The sequence below is a fragment of the Chenopodium quinoa genome, unplaced genomic scaffold (assembly GCF_001683475.1).
Source record: "Chenopodium quinoa cultivar QQ74 unplaced genomic scaffold, ASM168347v1, whole genome shotgun sequence".
Taxonomy (NCBI): Eukaryota; Viridiplantae; Streptophyta; class Magnoliopsida; order Caryophyllales; family Amaranthaceae; genus Chenopodium; species Chenopodium quinoa.
This window is the reverse complement of record NW_018742738.1, coordinates 10715643-10742281: the sequence shown is the minus strand read 5'-3', so window position 1 is coordinate 10742281 and position 26639 is coordinate 10715643. Positions and strand designations below refer to the sequence as shown.

The window sequence follows — 26639 nt, the reverse complement described above, 5'->3', positions numbered from 1 at the left end:
CGCGCTTATATCGATATAAAATATATCGAGACAATCTAACGAACCCTTCTAGTCGTAAGGATGATTTCCATCGGTTTCATCTGATTGTATTTGAAAAATTGATAACCTTTGCGACACCGCATAATTTTCACTAAAGAAACAAAACAATTTCATGGCAATCCATCAAATCTATTATCTCGGATTAAAAGTTAAAGAAATTCCCCCTCAAAAAGAGAGAAAAACTATGTCTTTCGTCGAAAGTTGATAAACCTTGTCTATCGAATAAGATTGAAAAAACTTGTCTTTTTAAGGTCGATACCCTTTATTATGAGGAAGAAATAATTATAAACCTAAAATATAACAAACAAAAAAGTCTTAAAAAACAAAGGTTAAGGCTTTTCACCTGCTAAAATGATAAAAGCGCATTCAAAATCAACAATGGAGGCTAGGAATTTTTTTTAGAGAAAAGGGAGAAGTCAAATAAGTGTTTTTTTTTCCACACACTAGATAACTCACTTAAGAAGAAAAAAAAAACACAACAATAATACAACATTACACAAACTAAACCGTAAACATGGATTTTTTTTTTTTTTTTGAAAGGAGACGGTAAAAATGGATTGGGTTATTCTACATAGTGCCCTTGTGTTTTTTGGGTTTCTACATGGTGCCCTTGTAAATTTAACTTTCTCTATGGTGCTCATGAGTTTTATTAAGGTTATTACCTATACCCATTCCTTAATTAAATTTTAATTTACATTTAACTATGGTTAATATTTTTTTTTTCTCCCAACTCCATTAAACCTGATTTCAATTTTCCTATCTTACCTTCTTTCCACTGAACAGCCATGCCTATTTTGGTATTACTTTATTTGCAATTCTTTCTGGTCTTATTGTTTATATTTCATTTTTTTTTCTTGGGCTTATTGATTAATAATGGTGAGTAATTTAAAGGAGAGATTACATTAGAAAATGCCTTAAAAGTCAGTATGCAATGATAATCACAATATAAAATCAACAACTAACGCAGTATAACAAACCATTGTACTCAGAGAGTTTGCTAATTGTTAATCGTATCACCAGAAGCCAGAAGGTGTTTGCTTGAGCTGAACTTGCCCAAACTGGTAATTTTATCACCAAGCAAGCCATAAAAGGCTGACTTGTAGCAAATTGCTCCTACCATGAATCTAACCAGGCCAACCGATTTCAACAATAAAGCCTTTTCTTTTTAGATAGAACAAGTAAGTAATTAATCAAGTAATCGTAGCTTTTAGAATAATATGAGCAAAGACTTCCAGTTTCATTGAATTGAGATATTTAAGTTGCAAAGTTTGTGAATTGTGAATAGAACAGGGGTGAGTGAAGGGAAAGGTGAGTGGTTTGATTAGAATTGAGAAATTTTATTTTATTTTATTTTTTTTGTTTCTTTTCTTTTACTAACCACGGTCAAGTGTAAGTTAATTAACTTTTAGCCAAGGAATAACCCAATATACAAGGGCACCATTGAGAAAATTAAATATACAAGGGCACCATGTAGAAACCATAAAAACACAAGGGCACCATGTAGAAACCATAAAAACACAAGGGCACCATTGAGAAAATTAAATAAACAAGGGCACCATGTAGAAACCATAAAAACACAAGGGCACCATGTAGAAACCATAAAAACACAAGGGCACTATTGAGAAAATTAAATAAACAAGGGCACCATGTAGAAACCATAAAAACACAAGGGCACCGTATAGAAAAACCCGAATGGATTTATATACCATTTAACTTTGAACACAATCATGAGCATGAAACAAAACTTTTGTTAGCTCTATTTGTTGCTCATTCTTACTCTTCTTTAAAAAAAAAACGCATCAACCACCACCTAACCGTCCAACACATTACACCTAAATCGATTTTTTTTTTCGTAAATGTAAGAAACAAGTCAATCACATACTCCATAAATACATTAATGTTTCAAATTATTTCAAATCATATGTTGTTAATGAATTAAGGGAACCAAAAATTATTGCCAATTTGCCAGTCCTAAATGGTTGTTCTCGTCGTAAATATCAATAATAATTCAAATTCATACCATTTCAAATTAATATCAACGCTCCAACAATAAAATATTCAAGACGTATAAATATTAAAGTACGACACAATTTCAAATCCCCCAAATTTCGTCTTCTCCGCCATTATACTACTTTGAAGAGCTCCATTCAGCTCTTTCCCGTGAACAAACACAACGCCATTTTTGCTCAAATTTTCTCTCTCCTCCAAAAATGTTCTTCACTAAACCCTAATTCAACTCTCTCATTTTCTCTCTCCTCCATCAACAATGGCGACGGCAGCATTCAGGTCAACAACACGGCGAACATCAATCGGAGGAGACTCCAATTCCAACTCCAGTACTAGTCGGAACTCCACATCATCGTCGTCGCACCACCGCCGTTCACGGAGTGTCAGCCGATTTTCGCACCGACTTCCAGCGGAGGTCTCGCCGGAGGAACCGCCGTCGGCGAGTCGTAGGGGTAAATTTGTAAATACAGTACGAGGTTCTGGTGTTCCTGAGATTAGTCTCGATGATCTTGCGATTGAGATGTTTTCGTTGAGTGATATCGGTGAAAGAGGGCGAACTACTTCTGATGAGGTTTCTTCTGCAAATAGAGATGATAAAACGGCGTCGCATCGGAGAGGAAGGTCGGTTTCTAGGCGTGGGGCTAGGGTTGGTGAGCTGAGGAGTAAGAATTTTGGCGAGAAAAAGGGCGATTTTGATGGTGGTACTTCTAGAAGGAGGCGGTCGCTTTCTGTTGCTCGGAATTATCAAATTAGCGATTCTGAGGTATGGAATTTTAGTAAGTATTTTTAATTTTGTTGTGATTTTTGGAGAATTAGGGGTTTTGATTGATTAATTTGGTTGGAAGTTTTGAATTTTTGGCGGAATTTAAAGTTGATGTGATATATGGATGTGGGTCAATTTGTGGATTGAAATTGCTAGTTTAATTAATAGGACCTATCATATTAATTAATTTTTTTTTCTCTCTTTATTTGGAGTATAAATCAATGTTGAGAGAAAGTAAGTACTCATTATGTTGGGTGTATTAACTTTTGAAGAGGGCGATGGATTTTGTTTGTATGATTGTGGTTTTGTGTTATATGCACTGTTTTGTAAAGCAAGCTATCCTTTTAATGTTTCTTGATGCCATAGATTATATGCCAATTTGGAAGATGGTACTCCGTAATAAATAATGATAGGGTAATGCTATATGTAGCCCTAAGGGCTATATATGAGCAATAAATACACTCTTGGAAATTGTATAAAATTAGGAATTCATGACAAAAACACGCGTAAATAGGTGTAATTAGTGTTTATACTCCTTCCGTCCCCTAAAGAACGACCCATTTGGCCTAATTTTAGTCCCAAAAAGAATGACCCATTAGCATTAAAATACTCACCAATTTGCAACAATATTTGTGCAAAATTAGCTTCCCCATATAAAATTTTGTTTTTCCATATACTTTTATTACTATCTTTCTCTACTGTTTTATAAACCCCATGTAAATTTATCTTTTCAATATACTTTTACTTTTTTTTTATTTAACTTTATTAATACCCGCGAAATCAACCCAAAAGGGTCGTTCTTTCGGGGACGAAGGGAGTATTTTGATGATTTCTTAACTTTTTACGATTTACAAGTGTAAATTTAATGCTTATATGTAGCCCTTAGGGCTATGTATAGCATTTTCCAATACTTGTGAGTTTGTGGTTAATATTTTGAGAAATTTCATGTCAATTTAATTTAATTTTCCTTTGTTATTTAAGATCATAGGGATTGGATGTTTGCATAATGGAGTATTATGTGCCCCTCCGTCCTTTTTATATGTTACATTTTGATTGCTACAATCTCTAATGCACATGCTTAATCATGAATAAAATCAATTGAATATGAGGAAAAATTATAAAAATTTGATATTTTGAAAATACATATCAAGCCAAATCTAACACAATCCCCACATTATATAGTTTTGATGTTTATATTTTTGTGTGTTTATACTATGAGTTTTTATAAGTCAATTAAAAAAGTAAAAATCTAACAAGCAAAACGAAAATAAAGAGTACGAAATTTGACTATGATTTTTTTTATTAAATTTTTAAAAAAATGATATTATGCAAATTGCAAAGTATTGTTGGTTAATATCATTTATAATTTTAATTTTATTTATTTATTTATTTATTTATTTATTTTTTTTTTTCAGTTTTCTTTAATAGAAAAGTAAAGATATTAATAATTAAAGTTATGAAGACAAGGGATTATCTTTAATTGTTGCAACTATTAGAAAAAAAAAACCAAAAGAAATATGTGGTTTTCATCCTAGGCCTCGTTTGGTTAGATATAAAAACAAATTTTCCATTCATCTCATTTTCCTTTGTTTGGTTTGTAAATGGGTGAAAAATAGCATCCTTAGTGGTGATTTGGTGAAAAACATTTCCTTTGTAAAAATAAGGGAAGCCACATTTACCTCCCTATTTCTTAACTCCTTTATACTTTTCTCTCATCCATCCTCAAATTTTCACCTCCTATTTATAATTTTTCTATTACCTCCGTTTCATATTATGTGCAACAAAGAGCTTGTCATGAACTCCAAGGTGAAATTTGGGTTTTAGTGTTAAATGGAGAAAGAAAGATAGAGATGCATGTGATGATGAGAGAGATAGAGGGATTTGACAATTTAAAATGAAAATAAAACATTTGTTGCACATAACTTGTATTTTCTACTTTTAGTAAATGTTGCACATAACATGAAACGAAAGGTAGTATAACTTTTCTTGTAAGGAACTAAACAAAGGAAACTGAATGTAATTGTGGTTTTCCTTGAAAACATGTTTTCCATGAAAAATAATCTTTCATTGAAAATGTTTTACATTTAACCAAACGTTGCCATAGATTCCTCATTAATTTTCAGCCCTATACAATGGCAGGGAAGTATTAGTGGACTATTATTATGAGGTAAAAGATTAGATAGAGTGTGTATTCATCAAAAGCCAGAAGATGAATGCTGGATGGGTGGGGTGGGTCATAGACATAAAGGGAGTTGTTCAGTACAAATGGTGTAACTAATAAAATATTAGAGGAAAAGTAGGTAATTTTGTTTAAAATTAATGTTATATAAGGGTAATATAGGAATTTTACATCACAAAACTTACCAAAAAAAAGAAATGTGTCAACTAAAAAGAACTTTCCCAAAAAGAAATGTATCAACTAATACAAAACCGAGTAATTAGTTACCTAATTAGGTATTACCTAGGCTATCTTTGGAGAGCAAGTATATCGATTATTGCTTGAATTTCAGCCTTATAAGCATACTATTTGACACAATATTTAATGTCACAAGAATTAATAAAGATTTGACATAAACGTCTACAAAATTTTGCAGTTTTACCTATATGACTTCATTTTTTGTTTAATTTGACGAGTAAAAATGGCAAATATAGTTCTTACAACCAAAATGTTGTAACTGTGAGCATGTTATCTTCATCATTTCCACATTTTCCTTGACCCACCTGATAGCTCTTGTGTATGCTGTGCTGTCTTAAGTAGTCTTACCGAGGGTGCCTCTTTCTTAGTCTGGAAGTCATATGCTAGATCACTTCCTTGGATTCCATTAGAAAAAATCAAAACATCTTTTGGACTATCGGTCCATGCTGTATTAATGATTGGGTTGTCTTCTTAGGGCACTTTTGTACGGTGACAATTTTACTTCTTTACTTGATCTTTACGAGTGGGTAATATACAAGAGAGAAAAGGGTGGGAGGTGGGGGAGTGAAATGACCAGAAAATGGGAAGTAAAAGGAAAGTAGAGAATAATGACTTATTTTTATTCATTCTTTAGGGAAGACAGATAAAATGAGGATCTGTTAACTCACTTGTTAGATTGGGTGTCTGGTTGTAAAGTACAAAAATGTTACAGCCAGTTGTGTGTGCATGTATGTGTATTGTGCAAAAAGGGTGATATCTGGTGAAGGGATAAAAATATCAATTCAAATCATTGCGAAGGATCCTGATTCCAGTGGTCTTTTTCACCCTTTAGAAGAGTTGTTTATAAAATTATCTGTTTGTGTTAATGTGAATCTGCCAGCTCTTAGATAATAACTGGTATATATTAGGAGCAAGGAGATGAACTGAAATCTGCAGACAATGCATCATTGAAGACAACTACTTGTTAATGTCACAGTTTACAAATATATTTGTTACTTCTAATAACAGTAATAAGTATTGTCGAGGCAATTTGATGATTTTTGGACGTCAATGCTACAAATGCATTATTTTAGCTTTCAATCATTAGAAAGTGTGCATTTTCCCATAAGCACCTCTCTGTGTATCTTGTGAAACTGGGCCAGTTTAAACTTCAAACATCTTTGGAATATGGTGGTGAGTGACCTAGTCTTCCCCTCTCTCTGGCAAGCAGAAAGGTCAGCAATAAAAGTGCCCGAAGCCTACTTCAAAGTTTTCAAAAATATAATTCCTGTTTGTCTTAACTTACACTACCTCTAGATTTTTTCTTTTTGCTACTCACTTTCCCATTTACGGCTGCTCTTCAGTTATATTCCATTTTTGGCATACCCTACCATCTTTCCCTCTTACCTCACGATATTTATCCCTTTCCATACTACCTCTCTTACTTTTTCTTAGTCCCACCCATCTTTTACATCCTTTCTCGTACCTCGTTTTACAAACTTACTATTTCCTACACCCACACAACTTTTAAACTATCTACAGTATAATAAGTGAGTCTTAAAAAATAAGGAAAGAAAAAAAAAGAGGAGGTATTACATGCAACGCTAATTATTTGTACAATCTACTTATTAAATTTGACCACAATTATATATTGATATATAAAAAGGAATAATGTTAATTTGTAAATTGTTGCTGGGTAACTGTTAGTGTATACTTTGAAATTATTTCCTTGTAGATAACCAAAGATGTTAATCATCAAAACTATGTGTCAAGCATGAAAGTCAAATTGTTGCAAGTATTGAGAAATGGAGGAAATATTGATATGAGTTGAGAAAGAGAATACAATCATCAGAGGTAGACTATTAGTTAAGAGACTTTCTGAGTACACATGTTGCTGAATTAGTTTTCTTTCCTTTTCTTTTTTAGCTGATAATATTGCAAACAAGTTTGCTGATTGTGTTAGCACCTTCTAGCGAGTTACTTATCTCTTGATTTTTGTGTGACACGGTTTCTGATTACTTGGAATTACAGAATGAACACATTCAGAAAAACAGGAGTCTTGTGAGAGCCAAAGATCTTAACACGTGGAGCAAACAAAAGGCTGCAATGCAGCCAACATCTTCTAATCAGCGGAGAGGATTGTGGAGGTCCTCTAGCCAGAAAGATCTCTTGAGGTCATATGATGGGTACTCTGTAAGTGCCACCCTATCTCTCTTTCCATTCCAAACCTGTTGAGGCTTTCTACTGTAGGTTCATTATAAATTGCTTACCTCAAACCCCTAGCTTGAAGAAGCTGTTTGGACTGGAGCATTTCTGTCGGTGGTTCAGTGTTGTACTAATACAGTTATATTCATCTTTAAGCATCTAGGTATCCTGCTTATTATATTCTAAAACTTTTGTTTATAACTCTCAGAGCTATTCCTCCACCCTAACTGATGATGAAGGGAATGATGCTTGTTACAATGCTAACCGGAGAACGAAAGACATGCAAACTGCCTCCAAACAAAATAAGGTTATGTTCTGGAGTGTGTATGTTTTTTTTTCCTATATATATTAAGGAAGGAGGTGTTGGGTACAGTAAGTGATTTGCTTGCTGTTATCCAAATATATTGTCTTTTATGTGTCTGAATCTTTACTCTTATGTGTACCTCACCTTCATTATATTTTTCATGACTTATAGGAACCACAGGCAAGTGGATATGGGCAATGGTCCAAAGCATTGCAAAAAGACTATACGAATCCTGCCAAAGATATTAGGCTAGATTATAGACAGGTTTGGTTTCTCCTCAGGTGTTTGGGTTTAAATATTTCCTTAACACTATCTGTTTCTTATGCTTTCCTTTTTGGGAGCTGTCCTAAGAAAAATAACTGACAGCATGTATGTACAGGTTAAGGCTGAGAACCAACTGTCAGAGTTGGCTAGTAACAATGGTCTTCAGTCATCAGACTCTGATGCTCTTAAGGCTGTTTCAACTGTTAGAAGGAATTATAAGTCAAAACTGGAAGAGGTAGGTCTTAGTTTATGCCTTATTGCTTAATTATTTAGTATGAAGTCATGCATGTGTTCATTATTCGTTATAATCAGAAATCATTTGATGGTAAGGTTCATCTCATCCGCTGAGTGCTTATCAACTGTTGATGATCTGATAGTTAACTGTAATACCGTATGCTAATCCTCTGCTTGTCACAGTCTGAAAAGCGTAAACAAGAACTCCTTGCTGAAATAATGCTGGAGGAGGAGCGTGGTAAAGAGCTAAAAAAAATTGTTGGAGAACTGCTTCCTCATCCAAAGAGCACTCCTGTTAAAAGAGCTGCTAGAGGAAGAAAGGTGCATATTATCTTAACCAGGGATCCTCACTGCTTTAGAAGCACAGGAAGTGCACATCTCATTCAAGAAAAAAATCGTTTGCTTGTCATTTATTTAGACAGTTTCTGAAACTCTCCATTTGTGAATTTCAGAGAAGTACTGACACAATCAGAATGCCTAAGCAATTGGTAGAAGAGGCTGATAAAATTATTGACGAATTTATTTCCAGTGTTGAAGAAACTGATATCTCATCATTTGATGGTGAAAGGAGTGATACCAGTTCTGTTTTTGGGGGTGCAGTAAAGCCAACCTGGCAATACGGAGATACAGAATCTTTTAAAAGTCCAATGAGATCTGATTTGCTTCCTGGTGAAATGGATGGGGTTGTTCTTCCTTGGTTGAAGTGGGAGACTGGCGATGATGGTACTCCTCTTCTGGGCAGTTATGATAAGCAACATCCTACAACTCCAACAACTGTTCTACAGGGTTCACAGGAGGTAATGTACTGTTTGATATTTGCACCTTATAATTTGCTACGTCCATGCATTGTTGTTTATGGTATCGTTGACATATTATCTTGTCAAATTTGCTTACATATTTGATTAACTATAATTGAATGATGCTCCACATGATTGCAAAGTTACCAACAGCGGATACTTTTATGATTTGGTGTGGAACGCCATAGAAAAGCTATAGGAAAAATTGAATCACTTGCTTTACTATTTCATGTCACCAAGTGCAACAACCCTGTACCAAATTAAATGCTTTCATATTTTATCTTGATCAAAGCATTGATCTGTGTTACTTCCAACAAGAGAAGTTGTTACTGGTTAACCCCCCATTTGACATATTGAGGATTTTCAGGGTATGTTCATTATAAAGAGTAACAGTTTGACTTTGCTTTTACTGATCTGAGACATTTTGTCAAAATGATTTCTCATTGCTATCAATATGTTTAAATTAGTTGAACCACATGATACAACAAAATATTGCCTAAATTCCTATTTGTTCTCCACCATTATTAGAATATAAGATGTATTTATTTGACTTTCAAAAAAAGTAAATTTGAACTAATGCTTTGAACCTAATGAACACGGGTTTTGTGTCAAAATTATTTTGAGTGGAAAAATCCATATGTAATTCGTGAAATGATCAGCTATAATGTCATGATATCTGAATGCATTTATAAAATAATTTGGAGATGTCCATAAATCAATGTAAACAAGCTCAAGAGAAATGAGGAATTAAAATTGATCGGTAAAAGGGAGCTTATGACTCTTATTACCTTGACATGATTAACTTTTAAAAAAATCAAAACCGAGGAACTAAAGACTTTCAGTTTAAATTGTGAAAATAAAAATTTGAAAACAGCTAAAGATGGATGGCCAAGTTTATGAATCTATGATGCCAATTAATTACCCGAGCTTTGACAATAGTCAAGGCTAGAATAAAAGAAGGGTCCCTACTCCCTAGCTAGTTAGACCACAAGGGACATGGTGAGAAGCTCAAATATCTAACAGCTTAAAGGTGGCTGAGGTGAGTTGGGTTACCATGGCCATGTTGGCTTTTGGTAATTGTTGTGGGTTGGATGGTGGTGGGAGGGTAGGATGGGTTTGCGGAATTTTTTCGTGAAGATATAGAGATAATGGTAATAAGCATGGCGCCACTGGCATTTGCCTTGGTAACCCATACCCTTTGTTATTGACGTTTTTCTTTAGATAATATCCAGCAGCCTTACAGTTAATAATATGGCACTTATGACTTTATGAGACTTAGTTTGGTGAGGGAACAAGTAGTAGAAGAGGTGATGGGGTAATAATGGAGGAAAATTGAGTACTGATGCTTACCTTACATATAAGTAATTTTTCATGAAGCTCATTAAATTAATGAGTCACAACCATTTAGCGAATCAATGATTGATATTTTGAGCTGTCTAGCCTTCAAGGTCTTGTTTGACGAGCTCCTTTGGCTTAAAATAACCCGCAAAAATAACATGCTGATTGAACAGGGACTCTAATTGCATTTGTATATGTTGATATTTTTGAAATACCTTTGTAATGAGCCAGAAGTTTGCTTGTGGAAGTTTAATGTCGTCAGGATTGGTGGGCATAAGGCCATAAGTGTGTGCCAGAATGTCCCGTGTTTCCTTTCAAGTGGAAGTACAAGAAAAGAGTGGGAAAATGGTGGGTCTTAGGTTTCCAATAAAATGAACCAAACAATAATTTATATAGCCTGACAAACCCAAGTGATGTAGGACGTGTTGCTAGAGACTAGAGTAGACAATCTCATGAGTAATAGTTTCAAATAGCGGTGTGTATGAACTATTTAAGAACTTAAGTCAACCATACTAACAAGTGTAGTTTCAACGTTGATAATTTGTGGTGTTTTGTTTGTAGATATTTGATAAGGTGGTGACCATACGAAGACGAGTCAGTTGACTTCACTTAACTCTAAAAAAAATTGTTATAAAGAATCAAAAGATGAAAAGTAAAAATTTACAATTGAATTACTCAATATGAGAAGATAATATGCAAAATTGGAGAAATGCATGACTCTTTACAAAAAAAAAAAAAAAAAAAAAAAGGCAAAATTGGCCGCAACAGCATGAACTTTTAAGAAGTTGCACTGAACAACACGAACTTTGACTAGTAGCTCAAACAACACAAACTTTGACGTAAGGTGCACGAAACATCATAAATGATTGTTGCCAGAGATTCTACCGGAAACAACCCATATGTAATATTTTATTATTTTCTTCTTTTTATTAATTTTTAAATGCAATTTTAGGCTTATTTGTAAAAAGAAAATATAATTACCATGTAATTAGTATCTCATGTGCTTTTTAGTTTTTCAATTACTTCACCATTCTTCCATATACATCTTTTCCCTGTAACCCATAATTTTTTGGTTTTGCTTCAAACTCCTATTTTAAGTTTTTACAGACTTTAGCTCCATTTGCAACTCCACAAGCTTTCTCCCATCCATGAAACCTTGAATTTCCTCACCAACAATCAATTTGTTCTTCATTTGCTTCAATTGTGCTTCCAATGTTTCATTATTGTTATTGTTTGCCTTCTTCCTAAACGATGAACAATAGGTTGAGCTCAAGCTTTCCAGGTTCGTGAACTTGCCAGCACAAGGACGACGCTTGCGTGATTTCACTTCGATTGGATCTTCTTCTTCGCCTATCAATGGTGTTCTTCATCCATTTGAGTTTTTTTTTTTTTTTTTTCCCTCTAATTGAGATGTATGTCAGTGGGTAGGTGTGGGAAGAATAGTGAAGTAATTGAGAAATTAGGAAGCACGTGAGATGCTAATTACATGGTAATTTTATTTTCCACCTTTTACAAAAAAAAGTCTAATATAATTACATTTAAAAATTAATAAAAGAAGAAAAATTGTAACACCCCCAAATCTCCCTCTACAGAAATACTAGTATATACCGTAGAGATAGACTTGGGCGTATTACCGCCGCGTGATTACGCAAGGCTACTTACAGTACTTAACTCAATTAACAAAACTTGAAGCGAAAACTCAACTTTCTTTTATTAATACTTATAAAAATAGTAACATTGTTATGAGTATTCAAAATAAAGACTAGACTAACATTCCTAAACTAGGTGAAGAAAGTCCCGGGACTCCCATATGCTCATTCATGACTTCACCTGAAAATAGTCAAGGCAAACCAAAACAAATAGAAAATACGGATTAGCAAAATATGCTAAGTACGATAAGTGCAAGATAATGTAAACTCAATTTATTTGCAAACATGCTTTTAAAATCAATTCCAATAATTTCAAACTCATTATTCCAAAACCGATTCCAATGATTCAATATTCAAAATAATAGTTAATAATACCAATTCCTTTATTAAGAACCAATTCCTTTTAGTCTAATTCCTCATCCAAGTGTGCACACCCCCCAAGCTAGTCTGCTTATATTACAAGGCTATTCTTAAGGAAAGACCCGGTCATACAAAGTCCAAGGCCTTATCAATAAACCAAATCCGCGTAGTTGGATTACCAACATGCTTATAAAACATTAATAATAATAATAATTCAATGGTTCAATAAATCCTTCTAATATCCAATAATTCCAATATAATTCAAACTCCTTCATAATTCCACATACTTTCAAAATTAAAACCTTTTAAATAAATACTTGAGAATAAAATCTCATATTAATTATTAGCTTTTCAAAATCAACAACTATTTCGTGAAAAAGCTTTATTTAATTCAACAAACCTTTTAAAATCAAATCCTTTATTTAAACATGATTAATAATTCAAATCATTCAAAATACTTTTATTAAAACAAATACTACATCTGTTAATTTTTATGTGCAACTTTGGAGTATTATTTGTGAGATATAAAAAATTCCAAAGTTGCCCATAAAAATTAACAAAGGTAGTATTAAAATCAATACCTCCAAACATAATTCATTTCAAAATCGTAGTTCAAATCAATTTAATTCAATCATCATAAAATCATTCAAAATATGTTATTCAAACCAATCACTTTCAAAGATATCTAGCCACCTAAACGTACCTTGATCCTTGCTAGCAAAACCACACAAAAAGAACCTCAAGAACCTTGATTCCGAATATCAATCCATATTTCGCACTTTTAAAGTTCAATCACAAATACACCTTGCAAATAATATAACCATAAGGTTATCACAACATAAACTCAAATCTAATGTGCATGGACTATAAAACTCTTTAAAAATAATACTTTAATATAAAATTGTAGCTTTGAAATAGGTATTTGTATTTTAAAAAACTAACCATGAAGAAGATAAAGGAATAGGAATAAAGAGAATTGAATTGGAAAGAATAGGCAGAACTTGCAGAGGTCATAACTCCTTCAATTTAACTTTGAATTGGGTGATTCCTGAGCCTAACCTCAAGGATTTTTCGAGAGGAACAATCTTCTGTGAAACGTCATAACCCCAAAACATGACCAAAAGTGCCCTAATTCTGGCTTCAAAGATAAACGGGATGATTTGTGTAAAAAGAGGAGAAGAAAAGTATGAAAAGGTTTAGGGAAAAGAAGAATAAGAGAGAAGAAGAGAATTGGGTTATTGGTGTGAAGAATATGAGAGGTATAAAGGGGTATTTATAGGCTCATGAATGAGAGAATTATGGTAGGAGAATGTAAGAAGAATTATGTTAAAAAGTATTAAGGAAATTTCTTGGAGAATTGAGTTAAAAAATTATGTAAACTTTTTATTTTAAGGTGATTAAGAATAATAGAGTGTAGGAAAGTGTGTTTATCATGAAGATAGTATGACAAAAGAGATTATTTGAGGAATAATCGAAGATGAAATAAGGTAGGAAAATAAGATGATCAAATCTTTGTGGGATGGAAAATATAAATTAAGGAAAATAAGAGATTTTAAGGAGATAATTAAAAATACAATTTACCAAAATAAATCACCCAAAAATCCATCATGGTGGCAGAAAATTTGAGTTTTCCTAAACTCATATTTTCATACCTCCCTTTAGATATTTATGGAAATAATTTGCTAGTTTTAAGGAATTAAAAATAATTGTGTAAATAAAATATATTGTATAAGATAATTAATTAAGAAAATATTAATTATTCACTAAATAAATTCACTAAGAAAATCAGATTTTCTACACTTGGAAAATATGAAAATCATAGCTTATTATTTAGGAAATTCGGACATCGTAATTAAATAATTAAAGTATAATTTTTGATTAGTTAAAATATCCGAAATATATATAAATAATCCGGTTTTTAAAATAAAATAAATGGATAATAAATCTTATCCAAAATCCAAAAATAATAATTGAGTTTTTAAAATACTTTTGGCGCCAAAATTCAAATAGTAAAATTAATTACTAAAATACCTTTTTAAGAGAATACTAATTAATGAATTAAATATAAATACGTTTCAAAAATACGGGGTATTACAAAAATAATAAAATATTACATACGGGTTGTTTCCGGTAGAATCTCATATGGCAACACTCATTTATGATGTTTTGTGGACCTTATGTCAAAGTTCATGCTGTTTGAGCTACTAGTCAAAGTTCGTGCTGCTGGGTGCAACTTTGTAAAAGTTCAAATTATTGCGGCCAATTTTGTGAAAAAAAAAAATACTTGTTACAAACAGCTACAAGATAAAAAAAATAAGGAAATGCAATGATGAATAATTTGTGGTGTTTTGTTTGAGGATATTTGATATGGTAACGACCATAAAAGGATGAGGCTGTTGAAGCATTGTTGGGAATGACAAAGGTGGAGCTACATTTAATGCAATAAGGTCAAGTGATTTCATACAACAATTAAAAGGTGAAAAATAAGGGCTTATAATTGATAATGGAAGACGATATGTGAATATATATGTGAAAACATATATATATATACACATTAAAAAAACTGGAAAAAAGTTTGAAAACAGCAAAATTACGAAAATGCCATTAATGAGAGCGGGTGTAATGTGAGCCATTAGATGGAGTGTGATCAATGGCTGGGATTAGTTCTTAGTTCTTATTATTCACCTTGGTTCTCATATGATCTCAATTCTTATATATATATATATATATATATATATATATATATATATATATAGTAACTCTTTATAAAAAATTGTTACAAACATTTAAACGATGAAAAGTAAGGACTTACAAAAGAATTATTTATAGTACAAATAGTGCATATTGCAAATATATGAGTAATATATAACATATGCTGGAATTTAAGGTTTGAAAATTCTTAAAAAAGTGTACTTCATGTGTTCTTTTTTAATTGCAACGTTAGAGTTTTTATGCTTTCTAATGCACTTTTTTACTCCTATTTGTATCAGAATAATTAGCATAGTCAAATTTAGTACACATGTCTATACAATATTTTAACCTTGAAAATATTATAAATGTTAGTAAAAGAATTTAGAAAGGTGCTTTAAGTTAATACTGTTTTTTTTGAAAGATTGGTATTAACTTAAAGCTCCATAATACCTATCTTTTATCTTGAAACCGTAAAAGAATTTATCTTGAATTATGTTGTTAGTTAATACCTATTTAACACGTTTCAAGATAAAATTTGATTTGTTATGTTACTTTAAAACTATGGTCAAAGTTAGTACGTGAATAGTGAAAAATAAGGCCGACGTGTCAATTATTCGGGGATGGAGGGAGTACCATTAATATCTTTAATTATGAAATTTTAATATTTTGAAAGTGTACCATGAAAAACTTAACAAGAACTCATGTGACTGTTTCTTTTTTAATGAATGAATCATAAAAGGCGGTCAAAGAAGGTTGGGTGAATAGTGCATAATTTTAAACATTGCGATAATAAAGAAACGGAGGAAGTATTTTTATGTTATTTTATTTTGAGAAAAAGTGAATTTGTTTAGCCCAGTGTGCTGCTTTGAAGTGAGACACATATGATAAGCAATAAAAAAATGTGGAAAATTGACATGTGCCTCAAGGGGTATGCGGTATGCCTCTCATCAAATTTGCTTCTTCTATACCACAAAGGCATATGACCACTTGAAGTGTGCTTTTTATTTTATTTTTTTATTATGCTTGTTGTCTATGAAGAACCATAAGTCCACAATTGCAATAGTATTCATGGAAAACTTAGATAGGAAGAGAATAAATGATCAGGACACTAGGTGTCTTTTTTTTTTAGGAGGGTGGGGGGCTTTTGGAAGTTTGTTCAAGAATTGGAGTGTCTTAGTTAATGTGAAGCAAAACCTGGTCATTGAAGAGCTAATGCTATAGGAGAGAGTAAGGAGACCATTCATCATAAAATATTTAAATAAAAATACATGTATGATCTCCTTACTCTCCTATAGCATTTACTCTTCTATTGTTGGATAAAAGAGGTTTGTTCAAGTGTTGAAGTGGACATAGTTAACAGAATTAAAGAAGGCAAAGCTTAATAGACTGGATTAATGTAATAGTTGACGGTTTATCTCAAGATAAAAAGGTAAATAACTAGCGCCACAAGTAAAATACTTCTTTATACCCTTTACCATACTACTTTCAAATTGGTTGGGTGTTACAAAAAATTTCCAACATTCCACTCTGTAATTGTTAGCTTTAAGCATGTAATATGCTAAACTCCAATGGTTGTTTAGATACAAGTAATAGTTGGGTCATTTCATTGTATTTGAATGGATGTTTTGTCTTCTAAAACATCCGTGGTGAGATTGAGAAACTAGAGAGTATAATTTTTCATCTCACCCAATGTAGGTAAAATCTTTGTTGCTATACTAAATTAACAATTTTACAGATGAGAAAAAACTTCTGTTAATTATTGCTAACAGTCAATTTTTTCATCTCTGTTTTCTGTGGTAAAACCAAAATGGCAAAGGTTTAGTGGAGAATTTCCTTCCTTTCCTAGCATTTGGGGATTGCTTTCGTAGAATTTTTTGTAAAAAAATAACCTTGTTGCCAGTTGATTATCTCCATCCAAAGAGGGTCTTGCAAATTTCTTGGTTTGTGGCTCATAACTGGTAGAGAGACTCTCTGGCTTCTGAAATCTGAATAAAATCATTTCCGTTAAATAGTTGTTTCAAGTCATGATAATGTTCACACTTTTTTTCAACGCTGTAGTAAACGTAAAAAAGATTGTGGGTCATACGAGTTTTGTTATTGGAAAATGGAGTTCAACAATTAGTGATCATGTGAATTTGTAAAGTGGCATGTAGAAAACTATGTTGGGATCCAATATAAGTCTCACTATTAAAGTTTCGTATAACAACATTTTTAACTCTCTACATTGGATTGGCAGATGACTGCTGGGGATGAGCAAGAACAAAGTTCAAGTTCCAAAAGTAGTCGTGGGAGTTGGAGTCCTGGAGTTGCCAATAGCTTCTCTTTGGATGTAGGAAATTCCAGCAAATCTGGAGTGGTTGAGAGCTACAAAAGCCAACTTTTATCTCGAGTGCCCAGAAAATCGCAGGTGGATATAGATGATTATCTAAAGCTTACAAGCAATGAGGGTTTCCTTTCAGAAAGATGGATACAGCGGGAGAGAATCCACTCAGGCGGTCTCCTTATATGTAATAGTAGATCTTCCGGAAAATTTCTTTATTGAATAACTGCAGTAATCCGTCTTATATCTAGGTGCATTGATCAGTAGTTACTGTATTCCGACTGATTTCTGTCGATTCTCAGCGTAAACCTGTGAGGCTATGTAGTTATTATTAAGGTCTCGCTTGTTTATGCTTTTACTTGTGTTGGGGTATATATCTTGAAGCAATTATGCATTCACCACACCTTGACTGCTGTACAAAGTACTGTCGCTACTGGAGTTTAATACCATATGCAGTTCTTCATAGCACTCTATCTTCCATATTGTCTCACTTTAATACCATGATCAGTTAATATGATTTATGACTACAATGTAAAACTTCCTTTGCCTCTAAATAAAAGCTCTATTTTTGCTAGTCATTGCTTTTTTAAATGAGAGTTATATGGCCAGTGGGATTAAAGTGGAATAAAAAAAAAAAGTAGTGGGCCTAGTTGGTCCTTAATAGCCTTTTTTTAATATTTGCATGGCTTTGACCAGGTTTGGGTTAGGTCACTTTAGTGCGCCGGTCATTTGAGACTAAAAAACGTGACTAACAACATTTGATCTTGGGGTAGAGGTGGTCCCTGTGTGAGCTGGGTGGGCTGGTCAGGGTTAGGTGGTTAATGGGTTGGGGTAGCTTGACACAGAACTGACTCGGGTTTTGGGTAGGGTAGGGTGGGTTGGGCCTTAGCCTGGGTTGAAGAAAACGAACACATCAGGGTTGGTTTAGTGCGTTAGGTGGGTCAAGCTGGGTTTGTGAGGTAGGTGGGTTGTGAGTGGGTCGAGTTGGGTTCGTGGATTAGGTGAGTTGCGGGTGGGTCAAGTTGGGTTCGTGGGTTAGCATTGTGTCCCAACTGTTTTAAACTGAGCCCCAACTAGCAAAAAACCTTGATGTAATTCATTTGTTTGCTACTTGAAAGCTTTCTCAGATGTGTCTAGGTTTGCAACTTGGCAGCTGATCTGAAATTCTGAATCGACAAAATCAGCAGTATTGTTCTGTTGAGCCCAGAGCTGAGAGTTTTTACCAGCTTTCGACATAAGAAATTAAGAACCTCATAAGATCCCTGCTCAACAATCTTAAGCCAGAAAATTTAACAGGTAGTCAAATTAGAAGCAACTTAAATTCTAGTCTTAACACCAACCAGTTCACAGATTGATAAAACTCAAAGAAAGTCTATTTTGCATGCTTATGTGGCAATTAAAATTTTTAATTATCAACACATAGTAAAAACTGATACTTTAAAACCTAGTCTCAACTAAGGTGAATACTATCTAGATAAGGTCAATTAACATGTCCTAAACCTACTTTCGTTCGTGCATGGGTTATTATTCTACAATCAACTAAAGCCTCAGTTCGGCTCTACCAAAAATAATAACGATCTATATTAAATTTATAGGAAATACGGAGTAATTTATAATGTTCGAATTTGAATATATGATAGAAACTATATTGTCGAACAATATATTTATTTTTACTTCTCTTTATCATTATACTAGTTTTGTGCCCCGTGCGATGCCCGGGTTATTTATGAACTTTTAAGATAAAATTATATTATGATTCAATTTAATTGAAAATAGAATTCTTAATTAACCTTTTTTTTTTTGCCACAAAGTCTATCTATATTTATCCAATGTGGTACGACAATTGGTGCGTGAAAAATTAAAACGCTAAATGATGTTGTCTTGTGGCCTAGTTATAAGTTTATTATTTTGTATTTTATCGAAAATAAAACTCTAAACTAACAATCTTATTCTAAATTAACTTTTTATCTTATGAAGTCTATCCAAATATATCTAAGGTGGTGCGACACTTGGCGATTTTTATGTATAAAGTCTATTAAAATCTATCTAAGGTGGCGCGACATTTGGCGAAAAGTTGGAACGCCAAGTGTCGCTATTTCGTGACTTGGCTAAAAGTTTACCTTTATATATTAGTTATATAATATTACTCCGTATACTTTATATTTTGTGAAGTTGATCCAATATATTAATTTTGCATCAAAGAAATGCTAGGTACTACGTTATTTCAATTACGTGTGATGTAAATTTTTTTTTTTTTTTTTTTTTTTTGGTGTTTAGAGAGCCACAAGGGCGTGGGTGGGAATCGATTCCAGGATCTCCTGGAATCGGGAGGGAAGCTCAAACACTTGAGCTATCCATCACTCTCACGTGTAATATAAATGTTAGCTGAGCTTAATTAATCCCACACCCTTTCTCTTGCTGCCCGAATATAAAGGGGACCAACTAGGCAACTACTATCTTCTTGTTTATACAGTTTTACGAATAACAACCCAAATATTAGGAACAAATGAAGTCAATTATTATTATTACGTAGTATTATAAAACATAGAACAACTATTGGAAAGGAATTGATAAAACATAACAGATTGAGATAGCAAACACCCTTAAATTCTTGGAATATGTTATAAATTTATATATACTTGTTTTGTACTCCGTGCAACGCCCGGGTTGTTTATTGAATTGTAAGATAAATTTTTAATCTATATATTAAATTTTAAAACATGTTATTGATAAAAATTTTAATTATGATTTGTATATCTGAAATATTGGTATTTTATCGAAAATAAACTCTAAACTAACAATCTAATATCATATAACTAATATATAAAGCTAAACTTTTAGCAAGGCGACGAGACAACGACACTTGGCGTTCCAACTTTTCGCCAAGTGTCGTGCCACGTAGGATAGAATTATATAGAATTCAATTTCTAGGATAAAAAAGGTAGTTTAGAAATTTATTTTCAATCAAATTTGGATAGAAAATATAAAGCTAAACTTTTATCATATAACTAATATATAAAGCTAAATTTTTAGCCAGGCGACGAGACAGCGACACTTGGCGTTCCAACTTTTCGCCAAGTGTCGTGCCACGTAGGATAGAATTATATAGAATTCAATTTCTAGGATAAAAAAGGTAGTTTAGAAATTTATTTTCAATCAAATTTGGATAGAAAATATAAAGCTAAACTTTTAGCCAGACGACGAGATAGCAACACTTAGCGTTCCAACTTTTCGCCAAGTGTCGTGCCACGTAGGATAGAATTATATAGAATTCAATTTGTAGGATAAAAAAGATAGTTTAGAATTTTATTTTCAATCAAATTTGGATAGAATTTTAGGATAAAATTGTTAATTTAGAGTTTTATTTTTGATAAAGTACCAATATTTCATATGTACAAATTGAATTATAATTTTATTAAAAAAAAAAGATTATTACTGTCATAAATTATCATATAAATTTATTTTTTGTATCATAATATTTTTTAGGAGCAAAGGATTAGTTCAAAATGTACCACATCCGATTTATAATATATTCTAATCAATTAAAATAATATACTTCACAATCTAATATAATTTTATTACTGTGTGTAGACCTGTCAATCAGGTCGGGTCACGAGTCATTTCAGACAAGGTAAAAAAAAAAAAATTCACCAATATTATTATTGTTTGTCGTTACATGTCTACAAGTTTAAATCGTCACAAAAATACGTCAATTCCTAACTAATTTTGTATCAATGATATGTTTTAAAATTTGACATATAGATTAAAATATATCTTTAAATTTAATAAACAACCCGGGCATCGCACGGGCACAAAACTAGTATATATATAAAGGGGAGTTTTTTCCCGATTTTTTAGAGAGCCACGTAGGATCTAATTTTCTCACATATAAGCAAAATTGGCGAATGAGATTTTTAAGTTTAAATTAATTAAATATTATATATTATCTTTTAATATTAGGAATTTTATCTAAATATATAAAAAATTTTAGGTTCATAAATACAAAAAAAAACATTATTTTAAAAAAAATCAAGTAAACCGTGCATCGCACGGGCTTCATCTAGTTTTATCTTAAAATTCTATCCAAATAGAATTCTAAACTAACTTTTTTATCTTGTAAAGTCTGTCTATCCTACGTGGCGCAACACTTGGTGAAAAGTTAGAATGCCAAGTGTCGTTGCCTCGTGACCTGACTAAAAGTTTAGCTTTATCAAATTTTAAAATATATTATTGATACAAATTTTAATTATAATTTGTACATCTAAAATATTGGTATTTTATTGAAAATAAAACTCTAAACTAACAATTTTATCTTAAAATTCTATCCAAATAGAATTCTAAACTAACTTTTTTTTCTTGTAAAAGTTTATATATACTAGTTTTGTGCCCCGAGTGATGCCCGCTTGTTTTTTAAATTTTGAAATGAATTTTTAATCTATTGTCAAATTTCAAAATATATCTTTAATGCGAAATCAGTTAGGAATTGATTGTTTTGTAACGATTTAAACTATGTAGTAGACATGTAAATGACTAATAATAATATTGGTATTTTATGAGAGTGAGGGATACTCAAGTGGTTAGAGCTTCCCTCCCGATTCTAGGAGGTCTTGGGATCAATTCTCACCCTTGTCCTTATGGGCTCTCTAAACACCGGAAAAAAAAATGGTAAATCTTTCCTTAATCCTAGGGTTCTACAATTAAAGATTTTCTTTCAAAGAGTCATAGATAAATGCATAAATATTTGACAAATAATATTGTAAACTATATTTAGATACTTTCTGTAAAAGGTGAGACACAGAAAAGTATTACTTTAGATGTTATGCATCATGAAACCGTGAAACTAATAATACTTGGATAGAGTTTTCTTTTTGGAAAGGTAAGATTAATAAAGCAATGATTTTTTTTAAAAAAATAAATTTATGATTTGATATTTTGATTATGTATGTGCTGGATAATAAGTTGCCAAAGCAATGATTTTTTTAGTTTTTACCAATTATGATTTGATCATGTAATCAAAATATATAGGGTGCAAATTGGGATGATCATCTATATTAAACTAATAATCAATTGAGCTAATCATTTATTAAGTTAATAATCAACTGGGATGATCACTTACCTTATCAATGAAACTTATTCCACCATTTTTTACCAATTTACTTATCAAATTCATGCATATTGATAATTGATTGTGCTAATTTACTCTTTTATTAAGTTATCAATCAACTGGGATGATCACTTACCGATTTTGTTATCAATGAAAATTGCCATTTACCAATTTACCTATCAAATTCATACTGATAATCAATCCTAATAATTTATTAAGTTCATAAAATCAACTAGGATGATAACTTACCATTTATGTTATCAATGAAAATTAACATTTACCAATTTACTTATCAAATTCATTTATCTTATAACGATTTCCTTATCAAACTAAATCGTCTATTGATTGATTTATCAATCATGTTAATAAATAAGGAGTACTAATTTTCTTATCAATTTGGGTAATCACTTACCAAATCACGAGTTTTTAGATAAGGATAAAGATAGTGGTTTAAAAATACACAACTTACAGTAATTTTTTTTTTTTTTGAGGAAACGTACAGTAATTTAACCAACAAATTAACCAAATAAACATTCAATTTTGTAATGTATGTAGAAAATTACGCAGGTTTAAAATCTTTTTACTTAACAAAATAAGCTAATTAAATTGTATCCCTACAAAATTGTGGAAAAAGGAAGTTGATAAGTCAAAGTCAACAGATTCACATGATACATCCTAAAATCACTGAAGTAAAACTTTTTAAATAACTTTTTAAACAAATTCACATTCCCACCACCCATGAGTACATGAACCATCATTAAATCAGGAGTCGATTGTGTAGGTAATATCTATTAATTATTATTATTAATAATTATTACAATATCTTTATAAATGGAAATAAATCAATAAAATTTATTTATTCTTTTCAAAAAAATAAAATAAAATTTATTTAGAAAATAATTATAAAAACCATCCATTCACACCCCAAAGGAGTCATAGAGTAGCTAGGAAACAAACTCTTTGGTGGTTAGGAGACACATATATTTTCGCCATCTCAAATTTGCATAAATACTGTAAACTATATTCTAAAAAATCATAATAGCAAACTAGAGAGCAAAAATATGGAGGTAGTGAAGAAAGAAAACGGTGAGACGGTAAAGAAGGAAAACGGTGAGAGTGACAAAAGCATCAACGATTGGCTTCCGGTTACGGCAAACCGTGAAGGGAAGTGGTGGTACGCTGCAATTCACAATGTGACTGGTATGGTTGGTGCTGGTATTCTTGGTTTACCGTACGCTATGTCTCAACTTGGATGGTATGTACACTTTTATTCCTTTGCCCTTTGCAATGTTTATTTTTGATCTTTAATTTGAGAAAAAATAATAATTTTAAGGCTTGTTATAATCTAATTCACATATACCTCTGCCTCATGTTATTTAATTTAATTACATATGTACCGTATAATAGTTTTTATTTATCATGATAATGAAACACGGATGATATTGATTTTAGGCGAGTAATTATTGTTGATTGCATGAAAAAGGTTGAATAAGAAATAAATTTTTTTATTTCTGATTATAAAAGTGATTAATGAGTTTAAAAACTAGAAAAGATTTCATTAATAATAGTAGTCCAAATTAATTTGGCTAATGAAAGAGAAGTTGAGAGTACGTGTGTAAATGATGAGGAAATTTTGTTACTCGTACTTTGCATTTATTTTGTTGTAAATTGTTAGCTCAATCAATCCGACAACTCGCCAGGCGATTTGATCTGAAGTTGTGGATCATCTGGTTGTTCCCGGGGGCAATCTGTAAGTTTAAGCTATGTATATGTCTATGTGTATAGATGTTTGGCTGCATCGTTATTCATCATCAATTTGATCTAGTTTGATATGATCATTTAAAGTATTTATGTTTTTGTAATTTGTGTATCTTTAATTAAAAATAAAATTTATGAAAATGGAATATGTTTTAGTAGAGTTTTAAATATAATTAACAATATTATTATTATGTGGTTTGCGCTCATGATAATAACTAAAAAAGAAAATAATATATCATGTTATTGAATAATAATATTTTTTATCCGCGTAATATATTACAGGAGTCCAGGTGTGACAATATTACTATTGTCATGGGCTATAACACTCTATACCCTATGGCAAATGATCGAAATGCATGAAGTTGTCCCTGGTAAAAGGTTTGATCGGTATCACGAGTTGGGACAATACGCGTTTGGGGAAAAGCTTGGTCTATGGCTTGTTGTTCCCCAACAGTTTATGGTTCAGGCTGGGTGTGACATTGTGTATATGGTCACCGGAGGGAGTTCGTTGATGAAATTTTATAATATCATTTCTCCTAATGGACCGCCAATCAAACTAACCTATTTTATCATGATTTATGCATCTATTCAATTTTTCTTGTCCAATTTACCAAATTTCAACTCTATTGCTGGGGTTTCTTTAGCTGCTGCTATTATGTCTCTAAGGTATGTTTTTGCAATAGACTAATGATTTTATATTTTTTCTTGGACAAATATAGTTTTTTATTTTCATTTTCATTTGATATTATTTGATCTTTCTAAGAATCTTGATATTCACGTGGAAAGTCATTATTTTGAATTCAGTTATTCAGCCATCGCATGGATAGCTTCAGCTCTAAAAGGAATACAACCCGACACGAGTTATGGACCTAGATATCACACTAGCGCCGGACAAATATTTGGTTTTTTGAGTGGTTTAGGGACGGTTGCATTTGCTTTTTCTGGGCACAATATAGTGTTGGAGATTCAAGCAACAATTCCTTCAACTTTGCAAAAACCTTCTAAAATAGCCATGTGGAAAGGATCTCTACTCGCTTATATAATAGTAGGATTGTGTTATTTTCCAGTGGCTTTTGTTGGTTATCTAGTGTTTGGCAGGCTTGTTGAGGATAATGTTATGATGTCCCTTGAGAAGCCTATTTGGCTTATTGCCGCTGCAAACCTATTCGTAGTCATACATGTTATTGGGAGTTACCAAGTATGTCAAATTTCTTTCAGTTTTCAAAAAGTATTTGACAATATTTCATAACTACTCTTAATACTAATATTTTTTTTTTATCGTACTCTAGGTTTTTGCAATGCCAGTTTTTGACATGCTTGAATCTTTTTTGGTGCTGAAAATGAAATGCAAACCTGGTAGAATGCTTCGTCTTATAACTCGTTCTACTTATGTCGGTGAGTTGTTTAATAAAATGTTGTTTATTTTATAATTTATATATTTTTTTAAAGTATATTAAAAATATCTTGTTCTACACAGGAATTACTATGTTCATTGGTATAGCATTTCCATTTTTTGGCTCTCTCTTGAGTGTATTGGGTGGAATTGCTTTTGCACCAACATCATTTTATGTAAGTTTTATATACTATTTTTAATTTTATTTCATAATAATCAATACAAATGAATAAAGTTGTCTAATATTAGTATCATATGATTTGTATTTCAGCTTCCTTGCATAATATGGTTAATAATATGCAAACCGAAGAAATACAGTGCATCATGGTTCTTAAACTGGGTATGTTTTCAACTCTAAAATTCATTTACATTCACCAATATTTATTAATTTGTTTTTTTTTTAATTATTTATTTAAATTTTTTTTTATTTTTTTATTTTATAAATATTACACTAATGAACGTATGTTTTTATATGATATTTGCAGGCATTCATCATTTTTGGCACATCGCTGACGATTTTAGCCCCTATAGGAGCTATAAGAGACATAATCGTTCAATGTAATACCTACAAATTCTTCTCCTGATCAACCATTTTTTATGAGGAGTGATTGGGGTGATGATATACATAGATCATAGGTTTTGATCCAGTCGTTTTTTAAAGCGGGTCATCTATATGATTGTTAGTAAATTTATGTGAACTCTTATTATGAACTATTGTAAACATTATATATGTATAATAAAACCATGAATTATGGGTTATATGATCACTTTCTTTTAGTATTTTATTATATCTATATTATATACTTTAGTATTATCGGATAAATGTCATAATATTGTGAAATTTTTCAATAAATACTATTTATTTTTACATTAAAAATCTATTAAAGAAAGAAAAATTGAAATTTAAAATTCCATCTTTAGCTCATTTTCTCAAAACAATTCCACTTTTATATCCCTTATATCCCAATTTCATAAAACCCTAAATAGAGTGGTTGTTACAAACAACCGGGTGTACCGT

General features: G+C 31.8%; 2 protein-coding genes across 4 annotated transcripts; both read left to right on the top strand.

Moving 5' to 3' along the window:
- Positions 1 to 1984: 1984 nt before the first annotated feature.
- Positions 1985 to 17839, top strand: LOC110724237 (micronuclear linker histone polyprotein-like). The gene is made up of 8 exons (XM_021903648.1): positions 1985 to 2809; positions 7236 to 7397; positions 7618 to 7716; positions 7885 to 7977; positions 8093 to 8212; positions 8395 to 8532; positions 8664 to 9008; positions 17283 to 17839. The coding sequence occupies exons 1-8, from the start codon at positions 2306 to 2308 to the stop codon at positions 17586 to 17588; spliced, it is 1767 nt and encodes a 588-aa protein (XP_021759340.1). The 5' UTR covers positions 1985 to 2305; the 3' UTR covers positions 17589 to 17839.
- Positions 17840 to 23340: 5501 nt separating this feature from the next.
- Positions 23341 to 26377, top strand: LOC110724236 (lysine histidine transporter 1-like). Of its 3 annotated transcripts, XM_021903647.1 has the most exons (8): positions 23638 to 23725; positions 24146 to 24220; positions 24511 to 24894; positions 25033 to 25426; positions 25518 to 25623; positions 25706 to 25797; positions 25893 to 25961; positions 26107 to 26377. In XM_021903647.1, exons 3-8 carry the CDS (start codon positions 24572 to 24574, stop codon positions 26203 to 26205), a joined length of 1083 nt encoding a protein of 360 aa, XP_021759339.1. In that variant the 5' UTR covers positions 23638 to 23725; positions 24146 to 24220; positions 24511 to 24571; the 3' UTR covers positions 26206 to 26377. The 3 variants fall into 3 exon arrangements, with proteins under 3 accessions (XP_021759336.1, XP_021759339.1, XP_021759338.1); XM_021903644.1 differs by lacking the exon at positions 24146 to 24220 and having other exon boundaries at positions 23341 to 23725; XM_021903646.1 differs by having other exon boundaries at positions 24146 to 24894.
- The last annotated feature ends 262 nt before the right edge of the window (positions 26378 to 26639 follow it).

What these genes read in the sequence shown, in the direction of transcription:
- LOC110724237 (XM_021903648.1), top strand. Translation starts at nt 2,306, where the DNA reads ATGGCGACGGCAGCATTCAGGTCAACAACACGGCGAACATCAATCGGA. An exon ending in TTAGGCTAGATTATAGACAG is followed by an intron (nt 7,978 to 8,092) that starts GTTTGGTTTCTC and finishes ATGTATGTACAG; the next exon opens with GTTAAGGCTGAGAACCAACT. An exon ending in TTCTACAGGGTTCACAGGAG is followed by an intron (nt 9,009 to 17,282) that starts GTAATGTACTGT and finishes TTGGATTGGCAG; the next exon opens with ATGACTGCTGGGGATGAGCA.
- LOC110724236 (XM_021903644.1), top strand. Translation starts at nt 23,532, where the DNA reads ATGGAGGTAGTGAAGAAAGAAAACGGTGAGACGGTAAAGAAGGAAAAC. An exon ending in GCTGCTATTATGTCTCTAAG is followed by an intron (nt 24,895 to 25,032) that starts GTATGTTTTTGC and finishes TTTTGAATTCAG; the next exon opens with TTATTCAGCCATCGCATGGA. An exon ending in AACTCGTTCTACTTATGTCG is followed by an intron (nt 25,624 to 25,705) that starts GTGAGTTGTTTA and finishes TGTTCTACACAG; the next exon opens with GAATTACTATGTTCATTGGT.